Genomic DNA, 22,640 nt, shown 5'->3' on the forward strand with positions numbered 1-22,640 from the left:
TACAGGTCCGTCTACCTACGGTGAAGGATGTACTCGGAAAGAAAAAGGGGCACGGACCCCGTGCCTGCCTCCGTGTAAGGGTCCGTGTCCACTCGCAACTTTGACACTTGTGAGAAAGTGAAGGCACGGACCCCGTGCCAGGGTCCGGGTAAAGGTCCGTGTATCTGCGCAAATTTGACACTCACGAGAAAACAAATGCACGGACCCCGTGTTAGGGTCCATGGCAAGGTCCGTGTGGCTACTGTCGGTCGAAACTTACGAGATTCTGAACATGTTTTTGCTTAGTCTTCTAGACTCGATTCCTCGGACTATGAACGTCACCACGAGACACTTCTTAGAACACTAAGGTATTATACCAAACCCAAGTGCATAAACATCACCCCGAGGGTAACAATTCACAACCAACGACACAACAACGAATTGGACATCAATGATTGTTCCTACGACTCTAGAACCATTTTAGTGCCTATCGACACGAAACAAAACATCGATGACCATTCCAACATCATAACCGAAGTACCTATGTGCAGCGGCGATCACCCGTCGAGCCCCAACGAAGCCTGCAACGTAAAACTTCAAGAAACATATCAATAACACATTTTCTGAAAATTACAGTTTGAGCAGTCTCACGAAAAACATCATAACTCACTCATTTTTCGTCCAAAAATCTCGAGTTTTATGTCAAATCGAAGGCATCGAAAAGTTCTACATTTTTCTTGTTGAAAGTTTTCTCAAAATATGAACAGAAAAATCTCAGTATTTGAAAAGACAGCAAAAACGAGTTTTAGATCTAAAACTTTTCCTTCGAAATTGATCCGATCTATGATCCGCTCAAACTACTAACATCATACATAACTTTTACGCATAAAAACAACGCAATACAATATATGACTTGATCGACACAGCAAGAACAGAATATACGTGCCTTTTTGATATTAAACGTTACCGAACCGGCGATATCGAAGCGGGGATGAAAGCGAGGTTGATCCGGGACGATCGTGGCGCTAAAACTTGCGATAAAAACTCACGAAACTTGCTGGGATCGTGAAGGGGATGGGGCGGCTGCTGTAGGGAAGGAGAATCCCTAGGTTTTCTTCTCTCAAAAAAATAAAAACTGAATGATAGAGTGTGTGTGTGTGTTTAGGCGTTACAGGTGTGTGTAAAAGCGTGTAATGTGTGTGTGAGGCGTGTGTTTTAGTGTAATTAGGAGACTGAATTTTAGTTTACTAAAATAATTGTCTACTAATTAAAACACTAACTCACAATTAACTTTTAAATAAAATTCTTTAATTAAAATATAACACACACCATGCTAGATTTTAAAAGTTTTAAACTCTTAAAATTGATAAATACATGATTTAGATTTGAAATGCTAAAATTCAATAAATTAATTGAAAATGCCCTCAAACTCAACTAAAATAAGATACCATCTTTAAATTGCCAAAAATCGTCCCCGGATCTTTTCCTCAATCCCGCCTCGAATGATCGCCTGAAACATGAAACTCGAAAGACATTTTAACGTGCATCACATAAACGTAGATACTTTAAAATAATGCATTTAAATGAATTATGCATGACTAAACTCCTTTAAAATAAATTAAATGCTTTACTAATTTAAATAAATGCATGGGTTTTACGTGTACGAAATTGGGCTCTACACAAAACAAAAACCAGAATCAGCACTTAGTATATCAAGAGTGTGCTCTGATACCACTTGAAAGGAATATATTGTTCGACAAATACAAAAAATAATAAAAATATCATAATAGGATGTAAAATAGTGAATTAGTGTTTAATTAAAATTAAGTGTTGTGCCAGATGTTACAACATCTCGGACAACATGCAGCGGAATATTATATTTTGTAACTCAAATCGACTTTAAATAAATAGATGGACAAGATTAAATTTACACAAGTATAAATACTTGTACGGTGCCTTATGACAAAAATTAATCACTAGAAAACCAGACCGTTTACAAAAACCTATCACTAGTGATTATAACAAAAGTCAATTTCCTCAACAAGTTGAGAAAATAAATAGCTTTCTAAAATAAATAATCAGAATAAAACTTTAAAAAAAAAAAGCAAAAGTGTGATGTCAAAATGGAATCCACGAAAACGATCTTCCGCCAACTTCTTTACGGATGTTGTCTGTAGATGTTCCCAACATTCAAGGCAACACGCGATCACCACTCTTCAACAGCAACAGCTCCGAGAATTATTTTGCTCTGAAAATCTCCACTCCGTGTACGTATGTATGATCGATATTGAAGCAACCCTTCACCAATTTCTTTGAACTCTTATTTATAGATGAATGATTTTATCTCCACAAGGAAACCTATAGCACAAGGGAAGTAAGAATTTTATTAGGAATAAACTCTTTTTAAACACTAATATCATATATCATCAATTCATTATCATAAATAACATATCTTCAAATATATTTGAATGATTATCTCATTATCTAAAAAAGACAAAATCATATTAAATATTTATTTAGTCAAATCAACAAGGAAAAGATGTTGTTAGAGAAATAATTTAAGTCAAGAAATATATCAATTAAATTCGGAAATAATATTTCCTTCAATTTAATACTCATATATGAAAAACTTTGTCAATGATTACTCCAAATATCCGAAGAAAAAAGAAATTTTATTATTTAAACTACCAAATTATTTAATTAAATCTTTTTTTGTTCAACGACTAATTTTTTAAGTGTGAGTTTGACCGTATTTCGTGGGATACATCAAATAGAAGGATTTTCACTTGCAGAAAGTTAATTTCAAAAGATAATTTATCATTAAAACTAAATAAATTAGCTCAACCACACAAAATTTAGTTGTTTCTCGTTCTTGATGTTCTTCATCGGAAAAATCAGGATCATATTCGTCGACATTGAATGAAAGAAAATCGTGATGCTCGAATTTGGGTGACATGATGCCCTTTCCCTTTCCTTTGTCATTCCTACGGGCTACGACTTCATCTGACTCTGACCATTAGTATATATATGAAATTTAATTAATAATGAAAATAAATCAACCACTGACAATGAACCAATTATCGATACTTGATATTTTGATAATTAAGAAAGAATTGAAAATTAGAGATTAAGAATTGAGATAAAATTATATTAAAAAAATTGAAGGGTGTTGGGTATTTATAAGAGAAAATCGGAAAAAAACTTTCAATGATCAACCATGTCATTATGCAATTACCACAAAATCATGGTCGTTGATTTCAAAGTCAAAAATTAAAAAATTACCAAACAGTCGACCCACAAGGTCAACAAAATGTTAATAATTGTGACTTTTGATCTCCAACGACCACTTGATCGGTTGATGCAGATGATAGTTGTTAGGATGCTATCAAGGAAGTCTCAAATTTGGATAACGGTAACTACAACAAAAACGGCTTTCAATGCGCGCTGCAAAGTTGGAAGTTGTTAAAAGTTCAAGATTATCTGCGGCGTGCCTGTGCACACTGTTCATACTTCTATCAACGGCGTGCATGTGGACGCTGTTAATACAACTTTCCGCAGCGTGCCATATACGCCGTTAATAGCCATAAAAAAATAAAATATTAGCGACGGTTTTCGACAAAACCGTCGCCAATTGGCGACAAATCAATTCCGCTTCTCCGTCGCTACTTTAGCGACGGTCATCAAATTTAGCGACCGTTTTATAGTTTTGCGACGGTTTAAATTTTGCGTAAAAATAAAAAAAAATTACTTTTATAATTTAATAATTTTTTATACAAACTGAATAATACTATTGACAGCGTGCGATTAATGTACGCCGTTAATGTCTGAACATGATTTTTTTTTTTTCAAAAAAATGATTTACTATCCGCAGCGTAGTTTTAATACACGCCGTCAATAGTAATATCCGCAGCGTGCTTTTAATGCACGCCGTTCATAGTATCAAGTTACTATCCGCAGCGTGCTTTTAATGCACGCCGTCTATAATAATATCCGCAGCGTGCTTTTAATGCAGCACGCTGCAGATAGTTAATATCCGCAGCGTACTTTTAATACACGCCGTTAATAGTATGAAGTTAGTATCTGCAGCGTGCTTTGAATGCACGCCGTCAATAGTAATATCCACAACGTGCTTTGAATGCACGACGTTAATAGTATCAAGTGCAATACTATTAAAAGCGCACATATGGGTGCACGCCGTGAAAAGTAGTATTCGCAGCGTGCTTTTAATGCACGCTGTTGATGACGTGCTGCGAAAAATCAATTTTCTTGTAGTGTCGATACAAGGTGCTCTATCTGCTTAACACTAGATCAAAGGAGATTGATTTCTTGAAATGACAATTGAAGAGCGTTCGGTTGATTAATTCAACTTATAATACTTTGGAACAATTTTGGGACATGATCAATATTAAGTAATATTATGTTACAATTTCCGGGCATATTTTTTTATTTGTTTTCTGATTGGTAAAGTATTAACAAATTCGGGACTTTTGGATTATTTATATAAGTTTGAGTTTTAAAGAAATTAATTTTTATAAATTCATAGATTTTTCTATTTTAATTATTTGTCTGATATCAGGTGGTTCATTAAATGTCACATATCAATGACATGAAATAGAAGATAAAATGAAAGAAGAGGAATTTGAAGAAGGATTACACGAAAATGTAAGGTATTTGTTGAAGGAAATATTGAGATCCTCTGTATGCTAACTAAGCATATTAATATCTTGCATTGCGAACGTGTTCATCGTCCCTTAAATAGACGACCAATAACGTCCAATGAATATGATTATATTCATAAAATATTAAAAGAAGATCAAATAAACTTTCGAAAAACTTATAGAATATACCTTGACGTATTTTTTAAAATTGTGCAACATCATGAGAGAAAAAACATTATTGCAAGATACAAGATACATTTGTATTGAAGAAATGCTTGCCACGTTTTTACTTGTTGTCGGTAACAATACTTGATATTGTTTGATTTGTAAAATATTTGGTCGATCACAATACAATATTAGCCAAAACTTCCACAAGGTGTTGAGAGCATTGAATATCATTGCAGTAGATATGATAGTCACACATGGATCTTAAGCGATATTCTTTTTTGGTCGTTATTATTATTAGTACCAACATTTTTATTATGTTTTATTGTTGTAGGATTGTATTAGGGCTATTGATGACACTCATATTCCAACAAGTGTATGAACATGATAATAACATTTATCATAATCTTCTCAGGAAAATTTCTCAAAATATTTAAACAACTTGTAAATTTAATTTATAATTTATGTATGTGCTCAATGGGTGAGAGTAATCTGTCCATGATTAAAACATATTGACGAAAGCTTTATCAAGAAATAACGGGCTTAAAGTGTCATAAAATATTTTTTTTGTTCTATATGCTACTTATTTAAAAAATTTCTAATTTTCCAAGATTATTAATTGTTTCGTGGTTGTAGTATTTATTTTGTTCAATGTTTTGAATATAAAATTGATTAAATATATATTATTTTACATAAATGTATTTTGATTTTAAAAAATCTTGAAATAACGAGATTATGTCATAGATAAAATATTGTAAATGATTGTTGTGATAAAATTTATATTTCATCAAATTATTAACAATTTAAACTATGTAAAAAAAATATTTCGTTATTTTCTACTTTAAAAAATAAAAAGATGCCCACAACATATTTTTACGAACAATCCGTCAGTTTACATCAATATCTATGGGGTTTATTCTCATTTCCACATTGGAGGAGAAGTTTAGAATAGGAAAAATGAGGATTGGAGGGTTTAAGCGGCTGCGGCAGAGTCTAATGGCCGCCGCGATCAAGAGAGATCAATGGCCGCCTAGTACCGGCGGATCTCAATGCCATCAACCGACACCATATCCTTACTCCACCTCTGCTCCGGCGGCGCAAACTGTTTCGGAGCCGCATCAACTTTCTCGCAATTTAATCAAGATCATGGAACAAAAATTATCCTCCATTGAAAGCCGTCACGCTTATCTTCAGAGCATTGTCAATGAGGTAATTAAATTCGAGCGTTTTTTGATACCTACTTAGATAGTAGGGGCACAAATACAATTCTGTTTGGGAATTTTTTTTTTCACTCGTATGTATGTGATTCTGAAAAGATAGCCAGATGCGTTGTCCGAGAAATATACAAGCGCGAACAAGGAGCTGAAGAAGCTCCGAGATTCAATTGATTTGATTAATCAGTTGAGAGCCGTACACAAGGTAATTATCTCACTCTGACTTGCTATAGTTAATTGCTGCAAGTATATGGTTAGGTGGTTCTCTCCTTTTTTGCGAACAGGATATCGACGGGCTGAAGTTGATGATTGCTGAAAGTCAGGATGACAGAGACATGCAGGAAATGGCTTCTCAAGAATTGGGACAAGTATCAAAACAAGAAAAGCGGCTCCAGTATTTGTTGCTCAAGTCCTTGCTACCTAAGGATGATGCCGACGAGCGTGACTGCATACTGGAAGTCAGAGCAGGTAACAAATCCCAGCGGCCCCTAGTCTCGGGGCCTGAATATTTTACTTCACTGGGCTTTGTGTTGTTATTTTTGTTTCTTTAAGGTAGAAACTATTTGTTGATTTTCTTGGTGTGATTTTCAGGAACTGGAGGGGAAGAGGCCTCTTTGTTTGCCATGGAAGTATTCAAAATGTGGGTGTTGTTTCTATGAATTGTGTGACATATTAAGCGCCTCTTTTTAGTATCTGATCTTCTGTTCACCTTAGGTATGACAAGTACTCGCTGAAGAAAGGTTGGAAGTTTGAAGTTCTGGATTTGGCTGAGTCTGACCTTAAAGGGTACAAGGTCCACCGAGTTCCTCCCATTTAATATAGACATTTCATTGAGATCTTGTTTGATTTGAAGCATTTTAAAACGAAGAGTATCAATTTTCATGGTTTTAAATCCATTGTACTTGTCTGGTGTATTGTTCAGTTATATTGATTTCAAATTCCATTATTGTATTTGGAGTTTTCCAATTTTTGATTTATTTGAAACCCAAAATATCGAGTTCTTTTGTCTAAATGCAAATATTTCAATCCAAAGGCAATCTAAGGTTTTTCCTTTTGTACAATATTGAAAGGAGAATATTGGAAGATCGATATGCCAAAATAGTGATGGGCATCCATGATATAATATGATATCATTATCAATTTTGCCTCATTTAGATTCTGAGATGATCAATGTTGGATATATTTGCATCATTAGCCATGCATTATCATTACTTTTTATCGAATATTAATCCATTCAGGAAGCTAGTGCTGCAATCTCTGGTGCAGGAGTTTATGGGAAGCTTAAATTTGAGAGTGGAATTCATAGAGTGCAGGTTTTGTTTGTTGCATGCCTATCAACATTTGGATTTTCTTTTCCCTCCATAGTTTCACATATTTTGAAAATGCAATTCTTTTGTAGCGGGTTCCCGTAACTGAGAAATCTGGACGAATCCACACGAGTGCTGTGTCTGTTGCTATTCTTCCACAAGCTGATAAGGTTCAAATTGCTTTGATACCGTGTCATTTGATTGGTAGTGGATACAAGTATGTTTTTTCACATCTGTTAATTGCTGAAGCTTGAGCAAAAAGAAAAATTGTTTTCTCGAGTTATTGAAATTAAATTGGATGCTGGGCTCGACTTATTTTGTTACTTGTTTTTCTAAACTTTGTAATGTTTTTTTTTTTGCAGGTAGATGTACAATTAAGAAATGAGGATCTGAAAATCGACACTTATAGATCTGGAGGCTCTGGTGGCCAACATGCAAATACCACTAATAGTGCTGTCAGGATTACTCATTTACCATCGGGGTTGACTGTTGCTATACAGGATGAACGCTCCCAACATCAGGTGTACAATTCTGCTTCAGATTTGTTGATATTTACTTTTGGCATGGATTACATGAACATTCTGTTGAAAACTGAGTTATGGGATTGCTACGGTAGTCGTATGCTATCTGTTGTGATTATTTTACTTTCAGTGCGATGCATATCAATGTCGTCGATGATTTTTATGCATGGTTTCCTGTGTCAGCTGGATCAATTCCATTCTTACTAGTGTACTTAGAGATGATCGTCAGTTTTATCGAGGGTCTTTGATTTTTCGATTTTTTAATACTGACAGTCAGTTATTATATACAGAGTTGAAAGCTGAAGCAATCGACTGATCTGATGAACTGTGACAACTTCTGTCCATATAAAATTAAGTAGGGTGCTATTGAACTGGTTTCATGTCAATCCACGTCTGTTGGAATATAATTCTCATCTTGTGTTTGTATCCAGTTGGTGTGTGTTGAAGGTGTGCTGGTCTACCCAATCACATTTTGTCTCTAAAGCCATCTTTTTTACTCATTTCTTTAAGCCAACGGAATGTACAAAGCTCAAAAGTGGGTAGCTAAATTGACTCTTTTAAGCCAAAGTTGTCTGATTATAGCTTTTTCTTTCTAAACGATTGTCAGTTGCACGATTATTAAAGTTTGACTTCTTATGGATGCATCAAACTCTTGAAGAGAGAGTTGCAGTTTGTGAGTTCTTAATTTGTAAAAAAAATTTATATTCCCAAACATGCACACTTAAAACTTCTATTTGGAATAGCGTGTACATGATAGATTCTCAATTCGGTATGAATCTTCGCTTTTTTCCACTTTTTGATACAATGATAATTATCACAATGTTTCATTATATCCTCTGTATTGTTTTGCCAGAACAAATACAAAGCACTTAAAGTGTTATGTGCAAAGTTATATGAGATGGAAAGGATTAGAGCTCGTACAAGTCGGTCAAAACTGAGAGCTCAGCAGGTTTAGTTTACTTCGAGTGTGAAGTTAGTTTTGGATCCATGTCTTGCGCATAATTATGATAGTTTTTTCTCTCTCTTTGAACAGATTGGTAGCGGGGATAGATCAGAACGCATCCGTACATACAATTTTCCTCAAGGTCGCGTTTCTGACCACCGAGTTGGCATCACTAGCCACTCAATAGATGGTGTTTTGCAGGGAGAGAACTTGGACTTATTTATTGATGCTCTTCTTTTGCAGCAAGAAATGGATGACATTGCATCTTTCTCATCTGGTCAGTAGTCAAATAAAACGAAAAACTATTACAGAGGGATGAAATAATCATATATATTCAGGATCAATATTGATGAGAGTGAAATACGAAGGATCACAACTGACTTGGGAGCATACTTTCGGAACCTAAGCTGAAATTGTTCTCCCGAACTCATAAGTTTAGCGGTTAGCTGGCATCCATCGGGGTGGACCCTTTTATGTATTATATGTCTAGCTAGGGATTATACGATGAAAATTCATACCAAATTGCCATATACGATCGGTTTATTTTCTTAACAAATATTGGTTTCGCATGTGGAATTAGATTTGCGGTTTTGATAGGTTTGCGATTTTTGGTGGGTGATAAAGTGGGTTTTTATTAAAAATAATTTAATTTTTAAAATTAATTTCAAAAATACTTTAAAAAAAAAACGTTTGCAAAACTACCTCAATCCGCGCTTACGAAACGCGGACGCTGCTCACGTGGCGCAGCGTCCGTGCTTCGTAAGTGCGGACGCTGCAAACGTGGAGCAGCGTCCGTGCTTACGAAGCACGGATGGTGCTTGCGACGGAATTTAGCGACGGAATATATATATACCCGTCGCTAAAATTGAATCCGCGACGGTTCTAAAACACCGTCGCTAAATATGAATCGGCGACGTTTTACGTTGCGACGGTTTTAAACCGTCGCTAATTGTAGCGACGGATAAAACCGTCGCTAAGTTTAGAGTTCGAAATTTCATACGTTGCACGCTAATAATATTATTAACAGCACTGCGAAAAACCATTTTTGTTGTAGTGAAGACATTGAAAAAAAAAACAGACAAAATTAATCACGAAATAAGTTTTTTCAGGAACTTCTACTATTCAACCTGGTTTTTTCAGTGAGTCGGGGATGACTGTCTAGGCTGATATATTGAATACAAAATCTCGCGATATAACAGTAAAATCTTGTGATATAATAGTAAAATCTCGTGATATAATAATTATAAATATCGTTCTAATAATATATTGGTGCTATATTTAATATTATTCATAAAAAAATAGACTATAATTTATAAGTCAGCAGGATTTTCACACTCCGTCTTTGTCGAAAATCCTGCTGCCTAAACAAACCAAAGTCAGTCATCTCTGACTCACTGAAAAAACCAGGTTGAATAGTAGAAGTTAGGGGTGGGAAAAAATACCGAAATACAGAAATATCGTGTCGAAAAAAATACCGAACTTACCGAAAAATCGGGATACCGAAAATTTCGGATTTTCGTTATCGGTATCGGTACAAAATATTTTTTTTCAGTATTTCGATATATACTGAAATACCGAAAATAATTTTTTATTATTATTATTTTTTAAATTTAAGTTCGGTATACCGAAAAAATGTCTGTATAGCGAAAAATTTTCGATATACCGGCATTTTTTCGGTATTTTGACAAAATTTTCGGTGTCGGTACGGTACCGGTATGAACTTTTTTCATACTGAAAATTCGGTATACCGCAGTATCGGTATCGGTATGGAAAAATTCTATACCGATATTTTCTGTACAGTATACGGTACTGTAGTACGGTATACCCCGTACTGTACCAACCCCTAGTAAAAGTATCTGAAAAAACTTATTTCGTGATTAATTTTTGTCTTTTTTTTTCAATATCTTCACTACAACAAAAATGGTTTTTCGCAGTGCGCACATTGCATGCTGCAAAGATGCAAGCCGTTGGAAGTTCGAGGTTATCTGCGGTGTACATTAGCGACGGTTTTATCCATCGCTACAATTAGCGACGGTTTAAAACCGTCGCAACGTAAACCGTCGCCGATTCATATTTAGCGACGGTGTTTTAGAACCGTCGCGGATTCAATTTTAGCGACGGGTCTATATATATTCCGTCGCTAAATTCCGTCGCAAGCACACGTGGAGCAGCGTCCGCGCTTCGTGCGTCCGCGCTTCGTAAGCGCGGATTGAGGTAGTTTTGCTAACGTTTTTTTTTAAAGTATTTTTTAAATTAATTTTAAAAATTAAATTATTTTTAATAAAAACCCTGATAAAGTAGAATCTAAAATAGTTTTTTTTAATGTAAAATATAATTCAAATCATATAAAAATAAAATTAGATAAAAAAATAATCAAAATTCAAATTCAATTTCATAAATTTTAGCATGCTTGGGGTACAATAATACTCTTATAATAAAATGATATTTGCTAAATTTAGTACATTGTTTTATTGTGTTTCATCGTTCATGAGTTCTCATTTTCGTGACTGATTTGAAGAGTATTTAAGATGTTTTTTTTGGTAGGAAGAAAGATTTTGAATGAGAGTTGGGAGATAGTGAATGAATGTTTTTTCAGTGTGTTGTTTGAGTGTGTTGTTTATGTATTATTATAATTGTATTGTCAAATACTATTACTAGAGGTTTAGGTGGGAGGATTTAATGAGGGTTTTGACAAAAAAAAATTTATTTTAAATAGCGATTTTTTTAAAAAGTGAGATAAAAACGACTTGATCTCCCTATATTAAGTTTATTACTTTTTTCTTTGGGTTTTCCTATGTTAAAATATATATAGAGCCTTTTTTATGTATATATATATATATATATATATATATATATATATATATATATATATATATATATATATATTTAATATCGTTATCGTATCATCACTACACATTTCGGCAAATATATTAATTTTTTTGGGCTTCCCTAAATTTGGTATGCATGGACGAAATTAACTTAATTTAAATTTTTAAAAAGAAAATTATCTTAGATTTTTCTTATGAAATCTCGAGATTATTGAAGTGTTTCCACGCGCGTTGCACGCACATTCAATTAATTATATGTATTTTACTTAATTTTATGTCGACAACTCGTTTAATCTGGAACCTGTTTTGGATTAGGCTGAGCTGAGGATTTCTTGAATCGCCAGGAGGCGTGCCTACCCACATATTGGCTTGCAGTTGACGGGTTTTGGGCGGCCGACCTGACCTGACCGGACCCGATTTGCCTGCTGGACAAGCTCTGTCGAGAGATTAGCTCCGATCGAGAATCGTTTATGGTTGCTAATTAAATCATGAGTTACACTTTTACCATGTGTTTGAATTTGGAATTGAAAATACCATTTTAATGTTTGGAAATATGAAATGTCAAAATGAGATTGATATTTTGGAGAATTTGATTAGATTTGATTTAACTATGTGAAATATTTGCAAAATAGGTAAGATTTCATTGGATTTCATTTAACTTGGGTCATAAAAAGAAATAAAAGTATTTTTATTAATAAATTGTTATAACTTTCTCATAAAATTTAAACGTTCTCTCATAAAATTTAAACGTTCTTCTTAAATTTTATATATTACCATTTATCCATAAAAACATATTGTCAATTCACAAACATTCATATCATATAATTTTTTGAGTAAATTATTTCAAAATCAATTTTAAATATTTTTATATTAAAAAATTATTCTATAAATAAGACATTTTTATTAAAAAAATTGTTGTTTTAATATTTATCAAAATTTGAAAAAAAAAATTTACTGATAAAGTTTATAATTTTTGCATTTATTAACAAAATTGTCTAATTAAAAATATTTTTATATGTTCGAAAATATATTTTTTCTTTGATAAAAAAAGAAATATTTAAATAATTATCATTATAAACAAATCATTTTAATAAATAGCCACACAATATTTTTTAATATAAAATAAATTACTTTTAATGTTAAAACAAATTCCAAATAACATTTAATTTTTTACCAAACACCCAAATAGAAATCCAAATCCAAGTTTTTACTTGTCCAAACATACTCTCAGTAATGCAATTGACCTAACATTTTTTAATGTGCAAAAACTTGTGTGAGACGATATCGCGAATCGTATTTGTGAGACAAATCACTTATTTGAGTCATCTATGAAAAATATTACTTTTTATGCTAAAAGTATTACTTTTTATCGTGAATATGGGTAGGGTTGACCCGTCTCACATATTATGATCTGTGAGACGGTGAGACCGTCTCTTTTCAATGTATATTTTATTTTAAACATCTTTATTAACTTAATTACTTCGATACATTTTTTTCACAATAAGTTAAATTTATATACACACACATATATAATATATTGATAATTATTGCTTTGTCTCGAAGATATATTTCGTATAATTTAAAATAAAACAACATTTTTCATAACACACAAAAAATGTAGGGTTGAGCGAGACAGCGAATGAGTGTGACGTCAAAAAAAAAAAGAAAAAAAGAAGACAATTAGGGTTTGGTCCCTCACGGACTCACGCGCTGTCCGAAGGCGCATACCATTCCAAAAACAAGAAAATTAAATTGGATACTTGTCAACTACTCCACATTCTTGGCTGCTAAGCAAGTACAAGTCTGACTTTTAACTAATTGTTGAAAAAAAAGGCTCAATTAAAATAAAAAAATAAAAAATTAATTGGCATGAGATCTAGTTGAGATGCATGTACCCAACTAAAATAAAATAATAATTTTATATTTGAAATTGAAGGATGCCTTTGAATATCAGTTATTTTAAATTTTTTGAATTGTTTAGATGAATTTCAAACAATTAGTTTTAACAATGAAAATATGATATTTCATTCTCTAATAGGGAGTGTTTGGTAGGAATGATAAGGTGGGTTTGTTTGGTACGAGTGATTATTTAACAAAGTCAATCTTGTCTATGAATGATTATGTTATATTAATTGGGATAAAATAATCACTCGTCATCTTCTAGGATTATTTATCCTACTCTTAATCCATCATATTTTTTCAATTTTACCATTCTCCTAAATCCAAACTCACCACCACTTCCCTCCATGGACCGCCGACCACTGTCGTCCGTCGTCCGACGCCACCAATCACCCCCTCTGACAATCGCCGATCACCGCCGGCCGCCGCCAACCACCCCCTCCTCCTACCGTTGCTGTAGTCGGCGGCAATCAGACCACCGGCCAACCACCACAGCCAAAAAAATGGAAGGGTAATTTCGTCAATTTATCAAAAGATTATTATTTATCTCATTCTTAAACATCATACCAAACATAATATTATTTTATCATTATCTACTTCAATCATTTTGTAATCATATCATTCAAACTAAACATAGCCTATAAGTTTTAGAATGAGTCTCATGTGAAACCGTCTCACGGATCTTAATCTGTGATACGGGTCAACCTTACTCATATTCACAATAAAAAGTAATACTCTTAGCATAAAAAGTAATACTTTTTCATGGTGACCCAAATAAGAGATCTGTCTCACAAATACGACCCGTGAGACCTTCTCACACAAGTTTTTGCCTAAGTTTTATTTCATTCAAAAATTATAATAATAGTGTTAAGTCTACAGACTTTTATAAATATATATAGTTTTGATATTATAGACACCAACCATGCACATATTCGTGTCATCTGCTGATGTGACACTCATATAATAGATTAAATTTTTGATATATTTCATCATGTGCACTAGGTGATTGTCATTTCAACAGTGTACACAATGATGAACACTATTGCTCGACTATATCGACACACACACACACAGATATATATATATATATATATATATATATATATATATATATATATATATATATATATATATATATATATATATATATTAGGAATGTATACGTGCGATGCACGCAGATAACTAATAATGAAATATATAATAATGAAATTTAGATAATGTTTAAAATCGAATAACATATTGTTTATGAGTACTTATCAATCTAAATATATATAAAATACAAAAAATGAAAGTATATTATGACAATAAATCATATATATTCATTCACTTATTCATTCACTTATTCATATGACACTTTCAATCCACATGATTATAATATAATAACAGCTCTCTCAAATTAGAAAATATATTTTCCATCCAAATATAATTCACAATGGAAAAATAATAAAAATAACATAATAGTGAATTTTATCAAAAACAAAATCATGATGTACTTAAATGGAGTAAAAATAGACAAAATATTGTCAAATAAAATTCTCTTAATTAACTAAATTATCATAATAATGTTAAAATAAAACCACTAAACATTTATTAAATTAAATATCAATTGTGATTTTGCTAAATAAAATAGATATATAAATAAGATAACATACAAAATTTTCTGAGACGGCCTCCCGAGTCATTTTGTAATATGAATCTCCTATTTGATTCACTAATGAAAAAATATTATTTTTTGTGATAAAAATATTAATTATTACTGTAAATACGGATAGAGTTGACTCATTTCACGGAAAACACATTATGAACATTGATCCTAAATTTGCAAATGCGTGTAGACACATTATGATTTAAATTTTCTATTCATATAATATTTCCAATAAAGTTAAATAAAAATAATAAGCACAAAAACACCCGCAAACATTAAAAAATATATATAAGAAAAAAATAGTGTCACAAAAACAAATGATATATTTAAGGGGAAGTTATTGAAAAATCCCCAATAAAAAAATTTCTTTGGCTTCACTCCCTACCCACAAAATTGCGGTACTATGTCATACAAAATGTGGTACACTTCATGTGGAAATGTGGTACACTTCATGTGGAAATGTGGTACTAAAAAAGTACCTAGGGACTGAACACAAAAAAAAATGACGGCTGGGGACTGAACCCAAATTTCCCGTATATTTAAATAAAAAAATATGATGCTTCTTATTTCATATTTAAAAATCAATTTGTTATAAAAGTGATATATTTATATGTAAAATAAAAGAAAAGATAAGATAACAACAAAAAATATTCATTAGCAACCATAAAAAAATCAACACATTTTATCAACCAATTTTAGTAGCAACAAAGAAAAATCATTGGTAAATTGATGAATTCAACACGTATTAATGTCCAAAGTCATTTAAGATATACAATGAATTACCAAAAGAACTAATTAAAAAAATCATTGATTTAATTTGCTAACTTAAATGAATAATGGTATATTAGAAAATTCACAATTAAAAGTCATATATATATATATATATATATATATTGATTAAAGACTTTGACATTTTGAGTTTTTTTAATACAAAAATTACTCTTATTCTCATCAGACTAAATGATATATGTTTTATGTTACTATCGTTAAAAAACAATTTTTTTTATAAAAGTTAAAGTTGATCAAAGACAAGGGAGGGGAAGTCATGAATTTTGACCATTTTTTAATACAACATGTAGACTAAATGATCCTTGACACATTTTATCCTAACGAGCATGCTTTTCAAGACAAATAACAATTGTTGGCTTATTATCTTCTTTGTAGAATCTTCCTTTTGAATTCAAAAAAAAAAATTAAAAAAAAAAAATTTCTTGCACTCTTCGCGAACATGTAAATATTTTACAATGGCTCCATTTCTTACAAATCTCGAGTACAAGGTTATTCTCTTGTTTGGTAGCATGGTTCCACAGGTGAGTATGGGTCCGGATAACACGTCATGCGTGACGAATGTGGAGCGCTTATAAAGGTAATGGAGGGAGCGCATCACATGCTCTCACCTAGAAAAGTACAAGATCCTTTCTTGCCTATTATAGCTGGCCAAACCCCAAGACAGACAATTATCTTATTACATGAGAGATCTCCTGACATATAAAGCTAGCTTTTTTGACCAGACATGATCTTGGGCACCACGGAAGTGCTTCTGCTGCTTCCCCGTAGTTGCGGGAGGACTAATATATATGCCAGCTTGAGACCCATTTCTTTGTATTGAGGTTTCAGCTTGCTCTCACGGGGCTGACTTTGGTATGATCTTTCGTGGGTTTTCATGCTTGGCTTATTTTATCTGTTGCACTTTGGGACAGATCAAGATTTGGGTTTTCTGGATCGCTGTTTTTCCTTTTATGATCTTATTTTCTTGTTGGGTTGGTAGAAGTTTACGTATTCCGGTTTCTGGGTGGGTATATTAAATAGGAAGTACTTATTGTGGATATATGCCTGTTTTGGTTGGGGTTTTAGTTTTATGTATTATTCATAATATTGATATTTAACTATTATTCGATCCTCAGCTGCAGTTTTGGTTGGACTCACGAAACTGGTACATTATACTCTATCCATATAGATAGTGTTGGTGAGAAGTTGAAAAAGCTTGAAGTTTACTGTACTTTACGAAAAGCCAGAAGGGTTTGGGTAACAATAGTACAAAATGGAAACTGAGGCGGATGCATTTGGAAACAACAACGCTTTGGAAACGAAGACCCAGGAAAGGTCTGGTGTGGGTGAAAGCAAAGAGGACTTGAAAAATGCCAAGAAAAAGGAGGAGACTGCCAACAGTGTGCCTTTTTACAAGCTATTCGCCTTTGCTGATTCTACTGATAAATTTTTAATGATAGCTGGTTCGATTGGTGCCATTGGAAATGGGCTATGCCTCCCTCTCATGACAATCCTTTTTGGGGAGTTGATTGATTCGTTCGGGGAAAACACGACCTCGGACACCGTTTCCGTTGTTTCAAAGGTTAGTTCTTTTCTCGGTAGCCGTAATATGGAAACTAATACATATGTTCCCTCATGTGTTATGAACTACGATCGTATTGTACATCTGTAGGTAGCGCTAAAGTTTGTGTATTTGGCTGTGGGATGTGGTGCAGCGGCGTTTCTTCGTAAGTATAACCCCGATCAGTCTGAGATTATAAGTTTACTCCTTGAAGAACTTTTGCATAATTCTTATTCAACAACTGGTTTCACAGAGGTGGCATGCTGGATGATCACCGGCGAAAAGCAGGCCGCACGAATTAGGAATCTTTATCTGAAAACAATTTTGCAACAGGATGTTGCTTTCTTTGATAAGGAAGCAAATACAGGAGAAGTAGTGGGAAGAATGTCTGGTGACACTGTACTGATTCAAGATGCCATGGGTGAGAAGGTATTAATTATTCCTCACTCTGCTAATATTTACTAAGTCAATCAGAGCATGTATATTAAGATCCCACTAACATCATGCTGCAGGTTGGAAAGTTTATACAGCTATTGGCGACGTTTTTGGGAGGCTTTGTGATTGCATTTATCAAAGGATGGCTTCTTACGCTGGTCCTGTTATCATCTATTCCTCCGCTGGTTCTATCAGGTGCACTCATGTCCATTGTCTTGTCCAGGATGTCATCTAGTGGCCAAAACGCATATGCTAAGGCTGCAGTTGTGGTTGAACAAACGATCGGCTCCATCAGAACGGTTAGTCACTTGCCTGTATGAAACCGAAGTATATGACAAAATTTTCAGGTATAAGAACACTGATTCATATATATTTAGGTTGCCTCCTTTACCGGGGAAAAGCAAGCTGTGTCTGATTACGACAAGTCCCTTGTGAAAGCATATCGGGCAGGTGTTCAAGAAGGGTGGGCAAGTGGATTTGGGCTTGGATCTGTTATGTTCATCATATTCTGCAGTTACGCTTTGGCAATTTGGTACGGTGGAAAGCTGATCTTGGATAAAGGTTATTCCGGTGGCGATGTGCTTAACGTGATAATTGCGGTGCTGACTGGTTCCATGTGAGTAAAGATTCCAAGGTTGATAATTTTCTTGATTTTGTTTTATACATGTATGAATATTTTTGTCTGTTTTATGTATTAGGTCTCTGGGACAAGCGTCTCCTTGCATGTCGGCATTCGCTGCAGGTCAAGCTGCTGCATTCAAGTTGTTTGAAACTATTAGTAGAAAACCAAAAATAGATGCGTATGACACCAAGGGAACAATATTGGAAGATGTTCGGGGGGACATTGAATTAAGAGATGTTCATTTCAGTTATCCAGCTAGACCAAATGAGTCCATATTCGCAGGGTTCTCTCTGTTCATCCCTGGCGGCACAACAACGGCTTTGGTGGGACAGAGTGGGAGTGGGAAATCAACTGTTATTAGCTTGATAGAGAGATTTTATGACCCAGAAGCCGGTGAAGTTCGAATCGACGGAGTCAATCTTAAAGAGTTCCAGCTCAAGTGGATTAGGTCCAAGATTGGTCTTGTCAGCCAAGAACCTGCACTTTTCACGGCCAGCATTAGAGATAACATCGCATATGGGAAAGATGGTGCAACTACTGAGGAAATTAATGCCGCAGCAGAACTGGCAAACGCTTCTAAATTCATTGATAAATTGCCTCAGGTTCTTTTATAAGTTGATATATACATTCTTTGTTCTTCATTAATAAGTGTGTATTGAGAGCATAATGTTGGGCTGTAAATTTTTTTTTCAAGTCACTACTTGACAAGAATAATGTTTGATTTCCGATAGGGACTCGACACCATGGTTGGTGAACAGTGGAACTCAGCTTTCCGGTGGACAGAAACAAAGGGTTGCCATAGCCAGAGCAATTTTGAAAGATCCTCGAATTTTACTGTTGGACGAGGCAACAAGTGCGTTAGATTCAGAATCTGAGAGAGTCGTGCAAGAGGCATTAGACAGAGTTATGGTAAACAGAACAACCATCATCGTTGCTCATCGTTTGAGCACGGTTAGGAATGCTCATATGATTGCAGTCATTCACCGAGGCCAAGTGGTTGAGAAAGGTAGACTATGCATTTATTTTTTCACTCATTTTCATTAATAACTTCAAAGTAGAATATGCTGTGAAAACTAACTGGTTTTTATTTCAGGCACGCATACTGAACTGGTTCAGGATTCTGAAGGAGCATATTCGCAGCTCATACGGTTGCAGGAAGTAAATAAAGATTCAGAAAATGATGAAAAAGAAAAATCAGATGTTGTCACTGATTCTGGCAAAATGTCAAGTCAAAAAATGTCATTCAAGCGCTCTATAAGTAAAGGGTCATCTGGAATAGGAACTAGCAGTCGTCGTAAGTCGTTGTCGATGACATTTGGTTTGCCTTCAGCTCTTGACACCGCTGAAACGACACTGGATGATGCAGATGTGGCTTCCCACAAAAAATCTGATAAGCCTCGAAAAGTCCCTATTCGGCGCCTTGCATATCTTAACAAACCAGAGTTACCCGTGCTTCTGGTGGGAACTATATTTGCTGTCATTAATGGTGCAATACTACCTCTTTTTGGCATATTAATTTCCGAAGTTATCAAAGCATTTTTTGAGACACCACACAAGTTACGCAAGGATTCAAAATTTTGGGCCTTAATGTTTGTGGTCCTTGGGGTTGTATCGTTTATTGCATATCCTGCAAGAACGTATTTATTTGGTGTCGCAGGCAATAAGTTGATCCGTAGGATTAGATTAATGTGTTTTGAGAAGGTGGTTAACATGGAGGTTAGTTGGTTCGACGAGCCCGATCATTCAAGTGGAATAATTGGATCACAGCTCTCTGCTGATGCTGCTACTGTTCGTGCTTTAGTTGGTGACTCACTTGCTCAGATGGTTCAAGATTTATCCTCCCTGATTGTTGGGCTGGTAATTGCTTTTGAAGCTAGTTGGCAGTTAGCTTTTATCGTCCTTGCTATGATTCCGCTGATAGGATTGAATGGATATGTACAACTTAAGTTCATGACGGGGTTCAGTGCAGATGCGAAGGTTAGCTACATGTCGAATCGTATATCTGATCTGATTGAGGAAATACTCGTAACTTTTACAAAACTTTGATATATGTTCCCATTTATCTAAAAATTCTTGCAGGCAATGTATGAGCAAGCAAGTCAAATAGCTAATGACGCTGTTGGGAGTATAAGAACAGTTGCTTCATTCTGCGCGGAAGAGAAGGTGATGGCCATGTATAAACAGAGGTGTGAAGGTCCAATGAGAAATGGAATTAGACTAGGATTGGTCAGCGGTGTAGGCTTCGGTTTCTCTTTTGCTCTGCTGTTTTTAGTCTATGCAGCCAGCTTCTACGCAGGTGCTCGACTTGTTGAGGATGGCAAAATTACATTTACAGATGTTTTTCGGGTAAGCGTGCAGTGCAGGCTGCTAACCTCTTGTTGGCTCTTTGATCATAACATGTAAACACCTGTTACGTTCTCAATAATTTAAGTCTCTCGCAGGTTTTCTTTGCTCTAACTATGGCTGCCATAGCAATTTCTCAATCAAGTTCATTTGCTCCTGATTCTAAAAAAGCCAAGGCCGCGGCTTCTTCCATATTTGCCATTCTTGACAGAAAATCTAAAATCGATCCAAGTGATGAATCTGGCATGAAGCTGGAAAGTGTAAACGGAGAAATTGAACTGAGAAATGTGAGCTTCAAGTATCCAACGAGGCCTGATGTGCAGATATTTCGTGATCTGTCCTTGAGAATTCAAAGTGGCAAGGTAAAGCCAATAAATTCCATTCTTTTAGACCTTAGAAATTGAAGCATTGGTGCGTGAATATGGCTTCTGATATTTATGTTTGCTCCTCTGATGTTTCAGACGGTTGCTCTAGTTGGCGAGAGTGGAAGTGGGAAATCAACTGTGATTTCATTATTGCAAAGATTTTATGATCCTGATGCAGGCCAAATCACGCTTGATGGCATTGAAATTGACAAGTTCCAACTGAGATGGCTAAGGAAACAGTTCGGACTTGTGAGCCAAGAACCAGTTCTATTTAACGACACAATTCGTGCCAACATTGGATATGGGAAAGAAGGCGATGCAACCGAGGCCGAAATCGTCGCTGCAGCACAGCTGGCAAATGCCCACCAATTCATCAGTGGCCTGCAACAGGTCCAAATTTGAACTGACAAATTTTACTAATCAAAATTTGCAAACACGTTGACATGTATTAGTCATAATAATGCAGGGATACGACACCACGGTGGGAGAGCGAGGCGTTCAGTTGTCCGGTGGGCAGAAGCAACGTGTGGCCATCGCACGGGCCATAATAAAAAGTCCTAGTATCCTGTTGCTAGATGAGGCCACCAGCGCATTGGATGCTGAATCCGAGAGGTTGGTTCAGGACGCTCTGGACCGAGTAATGGTGAACCGCACCACAGTCGTGGTGGCGCATAGGTTATCAACAATCAAAGCAGCAGATGTGATTGCAGTGGTGAAGAATGGAGCTATAGTTGAGAAAGGGAAGCATGAGGCTTTGATTAATATTAAAGATGGTTTATATGCGTCCTTGGTCGCACTTCACAAGAATCATTCTTGAAGTGTGTACAGTATTGTGTTCAATTTTGTCCCTTTATTCCAATATAAGATGAAAATGTTAATTGTTTGTACTGTAATCATATGAAATGAAATAAATTGATTTTTTTTTAAGTATTTTGAATTTATTTGAAATTTTGCAAAATAATATAAGACAAGGAAGGTTATTTTTATACAATTGAACAGAACCAAGAATCATTAAAAAAGAAGACAACAACTTGTGTAAGACGGTCTCACGAGTCGTATTTTGTGAGACGGATCTTTATTTGAGTCATCCATGAAAAAATATTAATTTTTTATGTTAAAAGTATTATTTTTTATTGTGAATATCGGTAGGGTTGATCCGTCTCACAGATAAAGATTCGTGACAATGTCTCACAAGAGACCTACTCAAAAAAAATTATTTCCACATTTTTTTATCCTTCAAACTACTTATTCAAATGCCATAGTTTACAAAATTTAACACATAATTTATTTAGAAAGTCATGGTCAAAATTCTATGTATTCCAATACCTACAACTTAAAGATTTCTCAAAATCCTAAGGAGCCCAGTAGATCCGGAGCATGGACAGAT

The 22,640-nt window shown here is 34.6% G+C and overlaps 2 protein-coding genes across 3 annotated transcripts; both read left to right on the forward strand.

Moving 5' to 3' along the window:
- The first annotated feature begins 5,698 nt into the window (after positions 1-5,698).
- On the forward strand, positions 5,699-9,382 carry LOC140841239 (peptide chain release factor 1, mitochondrial). 2 transcript variants are annotated; one of them, XM_073208513.1, is made up of 11 exons: positions 5,699-6,011; positions 6,123-6,221; positions 6,301-6,484; positions 6,608-6,656; positions 6,731-6,809; positions 7,255-7,329; positions 7,416-7,493; positions 7,686-7,844; positions 8,698-8,793; positions 8,878-8,929; positions 9,031-9,382. In XM_073208513.1, exons 1-11 carry the CDS (start codon positions 5,709-5,711, stop codon positions 9,042-9,044), a joined length of 1,188 nt encoding a protein of 395 aa, XP_073064614.1. In that variant the 5' UTR covers positions 5,699-5,708; the 3' UTR covers positions 9,045-9,382. The 2 variants fall into 2 exon arrangements, with proteins under 2 accessions (XP_073064614.1, XP_073064613.1); XM_073208512.1 differs by having other exon boundaries at positions 8,878-9,382.
- Positions 9,383-16,562: 7,180 nt separating this feature from the next.
- On the forward strand, positions 16,563-22,176 carry LOC140841240 (ABC transporter B family member 4). The gene is given in 14 exon segments (XM_073208514.1): positions 16,563-16,800; positions 17,070-17,509; positions 17,600-17,654; positions 17,742-17,917; positions 18,001-18,222; positions 18,301-18,539; positions 18,622-19,147; positions 19,277-19,303; positions 19,305-19,551; positions 19,639-20,522; positions 20,625-20,891; positions 20,987-21,250; positions 21,350-21,643; positions 21,720-22,176. Coding segments are annotated over 13 exon segments (3,861 nt in total). The 5' UTR covers positions 16,563-16,800; positions 17,070-17,200; the 3' UTR covers positions 22,071-22,176.
- Positions 22,177-22,640: the final 464 nt, after the last annotated feature.

The sequence above is a fragment of the Primulina eburnea genome, chromosome 9 (genome assembly GCF_022965805.1).
Source record: "Primulina eburnea isolate SZY01 chromosome 9, ASM2296580v1, whole genome shotgun sequence".
In the NCBI taxonomy this organism is placed as follows: domain Eukaryota; kingdom Viridiplantae; phylum Streptophyta; class Magnoliopsida; order Lamiales; family Gesneriaceae; genus Primulina; species Primulina eburnea.